The 13,054-nt window shown below is 39.8% G+C and overlaps 5 protein-coding genes across 6 annotated transcripts; 4 read left to right on the top strand and 1 right to left on the bottom strand.

Moving 5' to 3' along the window:
• The first annotated feature begins 587 nt into the window (after positions 1–587).
• Positions 588–3,112, top strand: LOC106435836 (aminomethyltransferase, mitochondrial-like). The gene is made up of 4 exons (XM_013876760.3): positions 588–840; positions 1,098–1,661; positions 1,741–1,859; positions 2,415–3,112. The coding sequence occupies exons 2-4, from the start codon at positions 1,101–1,103 to the stop codon at positions 2,959–2,961; spliced, it is 1,227 nt and encodes a 408-aa protein (XP_013732214.1). The 5' UTR covers positions 588–840; positions 1,098–1,100; the 3' UTR covers positions 2,962–3,112.
• Positions 3,113–3,555: 443 nt separating this feature from the next.
• Positions 3,556–6,315, top strand: LOC106412010 (serine--tRNA ligase, chloroplastic/mitochondrial-like). Of its 2 annotated transcripts, XM_013852895.3 has the most exons (10): positions 3,556–3,846; positions 3,920–4,068; positions 4,299–4,392; positions 4,474–4,622; positions 4,708–4,800; positions 4,952–5,131; positions 5,223–5,389; positions 5,475–5,609; positions 5,672–5,765; positions 5,836–6,315. In XM_013852895.3, the coding sequence occupies exons 1-10, from the start codon at positions 3,630–3,632 to the stop codon at positions 6,109–6,111; spliced, it is 1,554 nt and encodes a 517-aa protein (XP_013708349.2). In that variant the 5' UTR covers positions 3,556–3,629; the 3' UTR covers positions 6,112–6,315. The 2 variants fall into 2 exon arrangements, with proteins under 2 accessions (XP_013708349.2, XP_022559636.2); XM_022703915.2 differs by lacking the exon at positions 3,556–3,846 and having other exon boundaries at positions 4,292–4,392.
• LOC106414079 (GPI mannosyltransferase 2-like) lies at positions 6,301–8,826 on the bottom strand. The gene is made up of 7 exons (XM_013854791.3): positions 8,281–8,826; positions 8,092–8,197; positions 7,917–8,009; positions 7,629–7,824; positions 7,292–7,470; positions 6,793–7,192; positions 6,301–6,703 (listed from the first exon to the last, which is right to left on the bottom strand). Exons 1-7 carry the CDS (start codon positions 8,618–8,620, stop codon positions 6,539–6,541), a joined length of 1,479 nt encoding a protein of 492 aa, XP_013710245.2. The 5' UTR covers positions 8,621–8,826; the 3' UTR covers positions 6,301–6,538.
• Positions 8,827–8,842: 16 nt separating this feature from the next.
• LOC106435832 (25.3 kDa vesicle transport protein-like) lies at positions 8,843–10,509 on the top strand. The gene is made up of 6 exons (XM_013876756.3): positions 8,843–8,972; positions 9,121–9,344; positions 9,512–9,672; positions 9,748–9,894; positions 10,030–10,106; positions 10,223–10,509. Exons 2-6 carry the CDS (start codon positions 9,157–9,159, stop codon positions 10,304–10,306), a joined length of 657 nt encoding a protein of 218 aa, XP_013732210.2. The 5' UTR covers positions 8,843–8,972; positions 9,121–9,156; the 3' UTR covers positions 10,307–10,509.
• Positions 10,510–11,020: 511 nt separating this feature from the next.
• LOC106412158 lies at positions 11,021–12,700 on the top strand. The gene is made up of 2 exons (XM_013853050.3): positions 11,021–11,395; positions 12,100–12,700. The coding sequence occupies exons 1-2, from the start codon at positions 11,113–11,115 to the stop codon at positions 12,480–12,482; spliced, it is 666 nt and encodes a 221-aa protein (XP_013708504.2). The 5' UTR covers positions 11,021–11,112; the 3' UTR covers positions 12,483–12,700.
• The last annotated feature ends 354 nt before the right edge of the window (positions 12,701–13,054 follow it).

The following is a 13,054-nucleotide window of genomic DNA, read 5'->3' as shown; positions in this document are numbered from 1 at the left end:
GAAATAGATTTATTCTATTTGTCTATTACATATGCTTGAAATGCTTATCGTCACATGATTCTTGGTTGCAGAGAATCCAAGTTTTTGATGATCATGACGCGAAGTCAATATAACCAAACGACAAGAATAAAAACAGCTTGATTGTCTCAAGTTTACATGTAGTTTGATTCCAATATGGGTTAAAATGTTTCTTACATAAATGATTATTTTGCACACAAAAAATAATTATCATATTCAGTCAAAATATTGTTTAGTCAAAGACTCAAAGCATAAGACAAAAGAAATGTTACTTTGATGAATTCATCCATATAAAACTTAGAAATATAGGATATGCCATATTAATATATCAAAGATTGGGTGGTGGTACCATGGCTCATATTCATAGAAGCCAAGCTCTTGATTCCATTTTGAAATATTAATGGATCAAAATGCTAATAACATTCAACGAGAGTTTTATTTGACAACCGTTTCAACTAGAAAGCTATATCAGAAAATATAACAAACATCAAACCTTTTCTTTATGTTTATTTTGATTTTAGGAAAACTAAAAAGAAGAAGATAAAGAGAGAACAATACTTACCACTCAATAGGGATGTGGTTGCTTTGGCTGATGATTCTTCCACCACCACCCTACCAACCCCTGGCTCTATTCTTTTTAAATTCACATTTTTAATTCAATTATAAATCTTTTTAATCCCTAAAAAGTCCCTTTTGCCACTGAAACCGATATTTTTAATTTATTTATTACCAATTCATCAGTTCAAAGCAACAACAACACTACAAAGTAGTAGGATCAGGAATCTCAGGAAGCTCCAGGGACAAAACAAAGTCTCGATCTTTGTAAGATTTCTACACAACCCTTTTCATTTCTTTGTCTCCGATCAATGTTTTCATTCACAGAATCTCATATTATGATGTTTTATTTCTTTGTGAAATTATAAATTCGATCTCATTGCTGTTACTGAGTCCCCAGATTGGTTTCAAATGTTATGTAATGAATCTGAATCTTATAGTTAAAGACTTTATGGATTCAAAGTGTTCTCCTTTTTGTCTATCTGATTGTATTTTGATTACTCTTGGATCAAACTGTTATGTAGAAGATGAGAGGTGGGAGTCTATGGCAGCTAGGGCAATCCATAACCCGTCGTCTAGCTCAATCCGACAAGAAAGCTCTGTCACGCCGCTGCTTCTCCTCTGACGCCGACCTTAAAAAGACAGCTCTTTACGACTTCCACGTCGCACACGGTGGAAAGATGGTTCCTTTCGCTGGCTGGAGCATGCCGATTCAGTACAAAGACTCCATCATGGACTCGACCGTTAACTGCAGAGTCAATGGCAGTTTGTTTGATGTTGCTCACATGTGTGGTTTGAGCCTCAAGGGCAAAGACTGTGTTCCTTTTCTCGAGACGCTCGTGGTTGCTGACGTGGCTGGTTTGGCTCCTGGGACCGGGAGCTTGACGGTGTTCACGAACGAGAAGGGAGGTGCTATTGATGACTCGGTGATTACCAAAGTGACGGATGAGCATATCTATTTGGTGGTGAATGCTGGTTGTAGGGATAAGGATTTGGCTCATATTGAAGAGCACATGAAGGCTTTTAAATCCAAAGGTGGTGATGTCTCTTGGCATATTCATGATGATAGATCTCTTCTCGCCCTTCAGGTTTGGCTTATTGATTTTAAAACAAAAGATTGTCTCCTTGTAGTTAGAGCACATTGTGATCTTGAACTGTGTGATGTAGGGTCCTTTGGCTGCTCCGGTGCTTCAACATTTGACTAAAGAAGACTTGAGCAAGCTTTACTTTGGGCAGTTCCAGATTCTGGACATTAATGGTTCCACTTGCTTCCTTACCAGGACCGGGTAACATCTCACGTTTCACACTTTCACTGTCAGCTTTGAGTCAGATGCTATACTAGGGCTGGGATTTTGAACTGAACTGGACCCGTCGAACCGAACCGAAATTTTTGGTTAGGAGTTCGGTTCGATTCGGTAGGTTTTCTAGAAAAGTTTAGTTTTTGGTTCAGTTTGGTTCAGTTCAGCAATCAGTTACTTTGGTTTTCTTTAAAAGGAAATCATAACTAAATCATACCAAAAAACCGAACTGAAGAAACTGAACTAATCAAATTTCAAACCAAAACAACCAAACTAACCGAATTTAACGGAAATTAATCGAACTTATCCAAAATTTTAACAAAATTAAATAAAAATATAACCGGAATCAAGAACTTTGGTAGGATTTTCAAAAACTGAATTAACCAAATACCGAACCAAACTGAACTTTATTTCGGGTTAATTTGGTAAAATTTATGTTGACCGAATTAACATAACTACGGGCTACCCGAACCCGCAAGCCTACGCTATACTATCTTTTCGTTTCTTGGTTCTACTAGAAAGAGTTATGTTTTGTGTTTTCAGGTATACTGGGGAAGATGGGTTTGAGATCTCGGTTCCATCCGAGCATGCAGTTGATTTAGCCAAAGCAATCCTGGAGAAATCCGAGGGAAAAGTAAGACTCACAGGCCTAGGAGCAAGAGACAGTCTCAGGCTAGAAGCAGGGCTTTGTCTCTACGGCAACGACATGGAGCAACACATTTCTCCTGTCGAAGCTGGGCTCACATGGGCCATAGGGAAACGCAGAAGAGCCGAAGGAGGGTTTCTTGGAGCTGATGTGATCCTCAAACAGCTTCAAGATGGACCAACGATCAGAAGAGTTGGATTCTTCTCTTCGGGACCACCAGCAAGGTCGCATAGCGAGGTGCATGATGAAAGTGGTAACAAGATTGGTGAGATCACGAGTGGTGGGTTTAGTCCCAACTTGAAGAAGAACATTGCCATGGGGTATGTTAAGTCGGGTCAGCATAAGAATGGGACCAAAGTTAAGATCGTGGTCCGTGGGAAGCCTTATGAAGGCAACATCACTAAGATGCCGTTCGTGGCTACCAAATATTACAAGCCGTCATGATGTGGGTGTCTTCTTCGTCTGTGACTTGTGTCTCTTGCTTTTCTTGAATGACTTCTGTTTTCTTTGTTCTGATTTGGCATGAAAGTGTACGTTCTTTTTGCCAAGAGGGTATTTGCTTGTTTCACTGTTATTGAAATAAAATTTTAACACATCTGAAACACTAAACTAAGCATGGACCCATTAACTGGAACCAAAAGAATTGATTCGGATCGAATTAAAGAGAATCAAACCAAAACTGAATAGTTATATGAATCAAAATTTTATACTTAAAAAGTTATACTTCAAATATTAGGTATAACTGAATATCTATAAACATAATTTATATCTAAAAATGAATTCTCTAACATTATTAAGTTTATTTTAATGTTTAAAACTTTTTTTTAATCCAAATCATCTGAGCAACCGATATTATTACTCAAATCATCCGAAATTTTATATGAACCAAATCTAATTATGTTGGTCACTCTTGGTTTTTAGTTTTATTATCTGAACCGAACCAATCCTAACATTAATAACCCAAACCGAACTGAATAGCTGAACGCAAAACTAAAACCACTAACCAATTTTTCTGTGTTAAAACGACAACGTTTCGGTATCACTACGCAAAGAGCAGAGCAGATGATAAACTTAACAAGCCGTCGTGTCTTTTTTTTCTCTCAGCTCCGGCGATGGGTTTACACACACTGAGACTCGCCACCGTCCCTTTGACCTTCTCCACATTCACCTCTCGCCTCTTCCTCAAACCAATCCCTCCCAATACTCTCCAAACACTTGGTCAATTCTCCCGCCATGTTCACCCGCGTAAGCCTTTCCTCGTCAGAGCCTTCTCCGCTTCCCCCGCCGCTGTACAAGAGATTCCACCCACGCAAGCTTCGGATTCCTCTGGTATTATCCATGTTTCGATCTCTCTTACCTCGTCAAATCATTTGACTAATTCGTTACTGGTTGCGAGTTTTAGCTGCGAGGCCTCAGTGGAAGGCCTCCATTGACTTCAAGTGGATAAGGGATAACAAGGAAGCGGTTGAAATCAATATCAAGAATAGAAACTCGAATGCTGATTTGGGAGGTGTGATCGAGCTTTACGAGAACATGGTCAATCTCCAGAAGGTTACTCTCCTGTTACCAATTAAGCTCAATTTCAAAGTTTGGGAACTTTAAGTTATGGAAAGATGTAAAGTCAGCTACTTTGAATAGGAGGAGATGCAAAAGATTGTGTCTTTGTTAGTTTCTGGATAGTGTTTAGTCATCGAGTGTTTTGGTGGCATTGGTTTAGGAATTGAATTCAAACGTTTATCTTTCTTCTCTCGGTTCAGCTAATCAACGCTTGCAGATAGCAGGAAGTTGAGGGGATTCGTGAGGAAAGGAACAACGTTGCCAAGAAGATGAAAGGGAAGCTTGAACCTTCAGAACGTGAAAGACTCGTTGAAGAAGGTAATATGAGAGGAATTTCATTTTCTTTGCTTGGTCTGTGTTTTTTTGTTGAAGATTAAAAAGAGTTTTTTTTTACTTCAGGTAAAAGTCTTAAGGAGAGTCTTGTAACTCTGGAAGAAGACCTCGTGAAGCTTCAAGATGAGCTCCAACAAGTGGCACGGTCTATACCAAATATGACTCACCCTGATGTTCCTGTTGGTGGAGAGGATTCATCGGCTATTAGAAAGGAGGTAGTTTAGTTTGGTCATAACTCCTTGAGCTGTTTAATTTTCCTGTGAAGCGCCTTCCTAATTACATTCATAATGTTCTTTGTAGGTTGGTAGTCCACGTGAGTTTAGTTTTCCAATCAAGGATCATCTTCAGCTTGGGAAGGATCTTGATCTCATTGATTTTGACTCTGCTTCAGAGGTATACTCTTTGTCTATGCAAAGGTATCATGTTTGGCTTTAGATGATGAGCAACGGATTTTTCAATATGTGCAATTATATTTAGGTTTAAGTATATTTAATAAAAAAAGATGACTTGAAGTAACTTCCTTCTTGCTTTTACATTCTTCTAGGTAAGTGGTTCGAAGTTTTTCTATTTGAAGAATGAGGCAGTGTTATTGGAGATGGCCCTCCTAAACTGGACGTTATCAGAAGTCATGAAGAAGGGCTTCACGCCCCTAACGACCCCTGAGATCGTGAGATCTTCTATTGTTGAGAAATGCGGTTTCCAACCTCGTGGAGATAATACTCAGGTTCCTGCAATTCTTATCTGTTTGCTCTTACTGATAAGCCAAAACGATTTTTTCGTCTGTTGCCAATTGTGTTTTATCTTTTCCTGGATAGGTTTATTCTATAGATGGAACTGACCAATGTCTCATTGGCACGGCTGAAATCCCCGTAGGAGGAATCCACATGGATTCTATTCTTCTTGAATCAGCACTACCTTTGAAATATATAGCATTCTCTCATTGCTTCCGAACCGAAGCTGGTGCAGCTGGCGCCGCTACAAAGTAAGTTAGCTTCTGCCTGTTCTTGGCCTCTTCAGTAGACGCATAGGTGTACTGAAAAACCTTACGTTCTTGATTTTTTTTGCAGAGGTCTTTACCGAGTCCATCAATTCAGCAAAGCAGAAATGTTTGTCCTGTGCCGACCTGAAGATAGTGAAACATTCCATGACGAACTCATTCAGATCGAAGAAGATCTGTTCACTTCTTTAGGATTACACTTCAAGTAAGTAACTGAATTTGAATCCAGAGTTTTTGTCTTCGAGAGATCTAACTTTGTCTTTGCAGAACATTGGACATGGCCACAGCAGATTTAGGCGCTCCAGCTTACCGCAAGTTTGACATTGAAGCATGGATGCCCGGTTTAGGAAGATATGGCGAGGTAGATATTACAAAACCCTTAACCAAAGCTTAGTTCTTCTATGAACTTACTGTTTTAACTTGTGAACTAGATATCAAGCGCATCAAACTGCACGGATTACCAAAGCCGGAGATTGGGAATCCGTTACCGCCCTTCTGAACCGGTTCAGACTGGTTCCAAGAAAGGCAAAGCGAGTCTTCCGGCTACTAAGTTTGTACACACTCTAAACGCTACAGCTTGTGCTGTCCCAAGGATGATGGTGTGTTTGCTGGAGAATTACCAGCAAGACGATGGATCCGTGGTGATCCCTGAGCCCCTCAGGCCTTTCATGGGAGGCATTGAGATCATTAAACCCAAGCTTAGATAAGTTTGAAGGTTAGCTCTAAGCTGAGTCTTGTTGTAACTCATGATTTGAGGTCTGTTTCATACATTATACAGTTCACATGAGGTGAGTTTTGTTGTGTTCTTTTCTTCAATAGTATAATGGAAAGGGAGTTTCCTTTTCTTTTCACTTATTTGTATATACTAAACTTCATTTTCATAATATCTGAGGATATTGCTTCAAACCAAACATTATCTTCATTTCATAATACAAAATCTTTTACAAAAGTCACAAACAAGATATCAATGTCTTGCCAAATGAGATCACATTGAGCAAATAGCAGAGCAGAACCTAATACAAAACCTGCTGGTTCTCTGGACTAACGACAAGTAGCCGTTAATTTTGCTGTTAGGAAAGGTAAACCAACGTCTTGATACTCTAATGAAACAACAAAGATGCTGAAGCTTTTGAATCAAGTGAATGGATAAAAGTTCGAGAAGAGAAGAGTGCCAAGGAGGATATAGGCTGCACAATATGACCATATCAAGTATCCCCATTTCCTATGTCTAGGAGATGCAATCAAATGTGATGCAAACCAGTAAAGAGAAGGGCTCGCTGACAAGAACCGTGTTGCAACCTGCAATTATCACAACACACACACATGAGGACAGTGAACACATATCCCACTAAAATATTTTTGTCATCTTAGCTTCTGGGGATTGTAACCTGAACATGCATGATGAAGAACGCTGTGGCTGTCATTAAACCCAAGTGGACGACAAATGGAAAAACATCAGCTGAAAAGTATCCTGTTGTCTCTGGCGAGTTGGATTTCGCAGCTGCATTGATGACAGTCACGTCCTTTCTCCTCGGCTTTCGCTGCCTAATGTCACGGTTATCATTTGATGAAGTTATAACATCTGGTTCAAGTGCATCCTTTAGAGAATAAAGCCTTGCAGAAGATCTCTTTTCTTTCTCGGTAGCTTGAAAGCCCAGCGAAATGAAGAGCTCATGCCTAGTCTTCATGTAACTTACAATTGAACACACAGCTAGAGACAGAATTGGGGAAGCGAGCAGAAAGTTTGGGAGTTGCTTAAACCGAAAGTATCTAAGGAACCCTACACCCCTGTCACAGTTCATGTCATTAAGAAAGTTAAGGCTCATAATCAAATACATGAACGAAAACTTGCAAGAACAAGAAAAAAGGTTATTTGTTCAAACTTACCAGTAATGACTTTGAATGAAGTTGTACAGCAAAGGTACCTTTGCTTTGCACCAAGGTCTCAATTCTTCGAGCTTATGTCCATGACATATGTTATAGTATCCGTATGCTTGAAATGCGACAAAAGGAAGACAAATGCAAATGCACCGAAGTAATCCAGTAACTAAAACCTGCACACACAACTGGGAAAGGAAACAAATCACTATAGTACACCAAAATAAAGAGCTAGGATGTATCATTAAGAGATTACATGGACCAATAAGCAGCTGCGATTTGAGAGATACTAATTCTAGAGACCATAACTTCTGAAAATTGAATGAAATATGTATAACTCACTCACACAAACGCGCCTTTTCAGATATAAAGCTTCATATGCTCGATGCATAGTCTGGAAACAGATATAACCAGCATTGAGAATCCCATTGGACCTTGCACAACCAGAGAGTGCAAACCAGAGAACTGCTACATTGCTGGCGCCAGATAACAAGTGATACAATCCTCCAATTGAGAAAAGAGCATATAGACTTTCTGAATATCTGAGATTCACATGGAAGTAATTCAACCTCCAGTTAGTTACCGTGTAAATAAAGATTGAACATTTTAAGAGATCATTGCTTGTATACATTACACTGATGAATAGAATATGGACGCTGGATTGAAACAGAACATAACTGAAGCCCTGAATGATGCTTCAGCGTCCTTCAAGACAATAACTGAAACCCTGTCAGCAAAGACTGATGTAAGACACTTGTAGTGGTAAAAAGACTCAGACTTTGACTTATTACCAGAGCCAAAGATGTTACCTGAACAGATAGATAGCAGCAAACACGAAGGCCAAGTTGCTGACGACGTAACCAGACAACACCATTACACCTCGAAGACCAATCAATGGAACCAAAGGCGCAAAAACTGAATCAAAGGACACATCTTTCTCATCAGTGAGAACTCGAAGAGTTCCAAAGAGACCAATCAGAAACTAAGGAAACTGTTACCTGTGCGAGAGAGAAGAGAGATGAAGAAGGGAAGAAGAGGCAAGAAGGCGTAAGTCTGCTCATACTCATACCCACACTGACTGATCCTAACGAAATACACGCTGTCCCAAACGACGCCGTTTTCAAGAGTCTTCGAGACCGCATTGAGTGGAGGAGACTCTTCGGTGACTTCTTCGTGATGCAGGCAAGGCGGGTTGAGCGCGGCGGATGTATCGTACGGTTGGAGGAAGCTCCGCCACGAAATGGTTAAGAAGAGAACGAGGAGTCGCGAGAAGACGGCGTATTTGATCAAGACGAGTTCTTTCCTGGATTTCGAGTTTGGTTCCATGGCTTTCGCCATTGATTACGTGATCGTCTTCGAGGAGAGAAAGCTCAACGGAGAAGACGAAACGAATTTGATTTAAGTTTCAAACCCTCTAAATCAAAGAGAGGTTTTCGGTTTGCTCATGAACCGACCGGTTTAGCGTTATCAAACGCGCCATGTCATCAAGACATGTCAGCAAGACGCGTCAGAAGCCCAATCACGTGAGGCCAGAGCGTTGACGAGTCATCATAAATAACATTTCGACCAACAGAAACTAAAAAAAAAAAACTATTAAAAATAATAATTCACTCCCTTGGATCATCGTCCATCTCCTGGCTCTCTCATCAGATCCTTGAATCGAGAAGAACCGTTTGAATACTCGGATCAGGTTAGTTCAAAATTTTGAACTTTAATTTTTTTTCTGGTGCAAGGGGAGGGATTAGCTTATTTGGAATCGAAATTGTTTGAATTCTGAAATGGATCTTTGATTTATTTCGAATTGGTAAATTCGAAATTGATAATATTATAATTTGCAGTGAGTTTGTTATTGGAGAGGAAGGGATAAGGCGGAGATGGTGAAAATGACATTGATAGCTCGTGTTACTGACGGTTTGCCTCTAGCAGAGGGACTCGACGATGGTCGTGACTTACCAGATTCCGACATGTATAAGCAACAGGTCAAGTCTCTGTTCAAAAATCTCTCCAGAGGTCATAACGAAGCCTCGAGAATGTCCGTTGAAACTGGCCCCTATGTTTTCCAGTATCCTCTTAACATCTCCTATTGATTGGTAGATTTTATGTTAGATGTTTGATTAAGAGTTGCATCTGTCTGTATGTGATTGTTTGACATGTCGTGACTACTTTTCTCATGTGTGATTATTTTGAGCCACATATCCATATGCTTATTCCTTGATCAGAGAAATTTAGTTACATCATCGAAGGACGCGTGTGCTACTTGACAATGTGTGACCGCTCTTACCCGAAGAAACTCGCGTTTCAGTACCTGGAAGATCTCAGGAATGAGTTTGAACGTGTGAACGGGCCTAACATTGAGACAGCTGCTAGACCTTATGCCTTTATTAAATTTGGTATGTGTAGTGTAGACTCTCTACCGTATTCATGGAAACATTCTTTCTGGATTTCTCACTCTCTTTTTGTTGTAGATACTTTCATACAGAAAACGAAGAAACTGTACCAAGACACTCGTACGCAACGGAATATTGCTAAGCTGAATGATGAACTCTATGAGGTCCATCAGATAATGACGCGGAATGTGCAGGAAGTCCTTGGTGTTGGTGAAAAGCTGGACCGTAAGCCCCTATCTACTCTTTCTCCCATGATCAGTTCATCACATTTTTGAATCAGGAGGATAGTAGGTGTGCACATTTGTTATAACCAGCAACGCAATATGCTCATCCTCTTCTTGTTTTTTTTTTTAATTGCAGAGGTGAGCGAGATGTCAAGTAGGCTAACTTCCGAATCTCGTATATATGCTGATAAGGCTAAAGATTTGAACCGTCAGGTGAGTTTGATTGTATATTCCATATATTATACAATGCAACACTGGTCACAGGTTTAGTTTGTACCTCAAGGTTTTGGTTGCATATCGTTTTGAAACATTTTGATTTGGTGAACCAGGCTTTGATCCGGAAATGGGCACCAGTTGCGATCGTTTTGGGTGTCGTTTTCCTTCTTTTTTGGGTCAAGAACAAGCTATGGTAAATGAAAGGAGGAACCTAAGGCTATTTTCGTTATTTAGCAGACTTGGCCGGCGCACATCTCCTGATTCCGGCACCCAAAATATCTTCTTTCTTTAAAGAGAAACTTCGACACATTTTGTACTTCTATAGTATTTAAACTGTTATAAGACTGCTCATATTATCATCATCCGTTATACTCTTTAAACCTTGATTCTCATTTTCTCAGTTGTCCTTCATCGGTGAAAATAACCTTAGCATCTCATTCTCATTTTCTCTGAAAGGCTTTTAGTGAAAGCTCTGCAAGAAGGTTCTTGAAAACCGAAACAGGCAACCAAATGTTCTAGTATTGTAAGGACTGCGACAAGTCATATGCAGCAGAGAGATTTCCATTTCTTCTATAATGAATGACATTTCCAGGTTTTGATTTGTAAGGGACGTGCTTGGCCTACAGTGACAAATATACAAATAACTGAGCCATTCGGTAAACCATTTCAAACTTTAGTGACTAAAACGATAAATAAGCAAAAGTTCAAAAGCAAAGGTAGAAGATGACAGACCTGCCGACTTCAACTTTCCTTCATCGTCAGGTTTTGATTTTTTCAAGAGAATTGTTCTGGCTAAAATAGCAAATGTATAAGTTAATCGAGCTATTTTATAAAACATTTAAAACCATAGGGACTAAAAGGATAAATCTACAAAAATTCAAAAGCAAGGTAGTAGAGTAGATGTCATACCTGCCTATTTCCTCCTCCTCAAGGACTTGAACTTTCCTTCTTCGTATTTGCCGACGGCAAGGAAAGTTCTCGAGATCACATCCCCTCATCCACGATGCAGCATCTACTCTTCGCGGTTGTACTCGCCGAGGTCGCGGTGATACTCGCGCTCTCTTTCAAAACGCCGATTCGGAAGCTCCTGATCATGAGCCTGGATCGCGCCAAGCGCGGACGTGGGCCCGTGGTGGTACAGACGGTTTCCGCGACGGTGTGCGTGGTTCTGGTGGCGAGCGTGTACGGTATGATGAAGATCCAGAAGCGCTGGGTCGAGGAGGGTGCAATGAACCCGACGGATGAGGTCATCATGTCTAAGCATCTCCTTGAATCGACTCTCATGGGTAAAAGCTCGTTCGCTTCTGTTGGTTAGATCCGGTTTTGGAAAATGGTTGTTAGTATTGTTAAACCGGAAATTAGTAGTGGAGAGAATTCGAGATCCGGTTTAAGGAAACTATGTTGTGGAGGCTGAGATCTTGTGAGTGGTTGTGGTTACTGTGATGGTTTAGCTCTTGATTTTCTAATTTAACACTGGTTTAACTCCTCTGATTCAATCAAATTGGAATGTGGAGCGATCCAGTCTCAGTTCTAGCCTTTCTGCTTTGGTAAACCTTAGTTGCTACTTGCTAGTGTGATTGCTTAGCTCTTTATCAACTTACTACATCACTGTGCTGGATCTTAGTCATGTGTGGTGCTTAGAGTAGAAAGACTGATGATTTAGCTCTTAAATTTCCAATTTTGTCACCGAGTTTCCTCCTCTGATTCTATCTAATTGGGATGCGGAGAGATCCGTATAGTTCCATAATGGTTTGTTATTTGAAATCAGCTTCTCCAGTCTTAGTTCAAGCCTTAGACCTGCGTCTTCTGCTTTGTTAAACCTTAGTTGCTACTTTCTAGTGTAATTCCACGTCTGCATCAACTTACTACAGTTAAATTGGCTTATGCAAGTATCCATTTGAAAATAGGCTTTCAAAGTTTCAGTTTGATTTCTTTTGTGGTGCATTGGTAAAGGTAAAGCCTTAGTTGTGTGTTGTGTGTATTCGTCCAGGTGGGTTTCTTTTCCTTGGGCTGATGATAGACAGGCTGCACCACTACATGAGAGAGCTACGCATGAGAAGGAAGACCATGGAAGCTATAAAGAAGGAAGGATCGGTTCTGGAAGGCGAGAAAGCCAGAGCTTCAGACGAAGTCAAAAGCTTGAAACAAGAGATCACGGCGCTTCAGGAAAGACAAAAGCAGCTGGCTGCTGAGATCGAGGCAAAGTCTAAAGAAATCCGTACTGAAGAAACAAGTGGGATCGCTCTACAGAAGCAATCTGAAGGGTTCCTGATCGAGTTTAACCGGTTGTCTGAGGAAAACCAGGATCTTCGAAACCAATTGCACACTGTGGATTCAAGAATCTCGCGTTCAAGCATCAAGAAGAATACTTGAGCCGTCTCTACTCCAACATTTTTATGGTTTGAACTTGTTTGTGATATGATGCTTGGAGTTTGTTAATAGGGGTGATTGCTACTTGGTAATTGAATCTTGTGTTAACATATGGAAGATGATGGGAGTAAAATCAGAGGGAATACAAAAACACAAGGACAGGTTTGTTTCTTTTTGAGTGTTGTTAGCTGAAGTTGAAATGATCAAATGATCTTATCTCATACTTGTTTCCCTCCATATACATATAACAGTAGCTGCAAGAGTAACTCAAAATCATCTCCATGGCAAGAGTTTGCACACACAAGATATGATTTGTTAAACAGCTTTTTATTATCTACTATTAGCCTAATTACTCTCATTAAAAAGTCATAGGTTATTGTTTTGTATTTTAATGAATTTCAAAATTCAATTTAAATTAAATGTTATTCGGTCCATAATTTTAAAATTTATGTTAAATTATATATATTTTAATTATATACAGTTTATAATCTTAACTCAAATCATTTGTTATTTAATTATATATATATCTATATATATAAAAATATGTCCGTCTCTCTCCTGTGATGCCACGTCAT

Source organism: Brassica napus, chromosome A9 (genome assembly GCF_020379485.1).
Source record: "Brassica napus cultivar Da-Ae chromosome A9, Da-Ae, whole genome shotgun sequence".
Taxonomy (NCBI): domain Eukaryota; kingdom Viridiplantae; phylum Streptophyta; class Magnoliopsida; order Brassicales; family Brassicaceae; genus Brassica; species Brassica napus.
The sequence above is the reverse complement of the archived record's forward strand: the minus strand, read 5'-3'. Positions and strand labels throughout refer to the sequence as shown.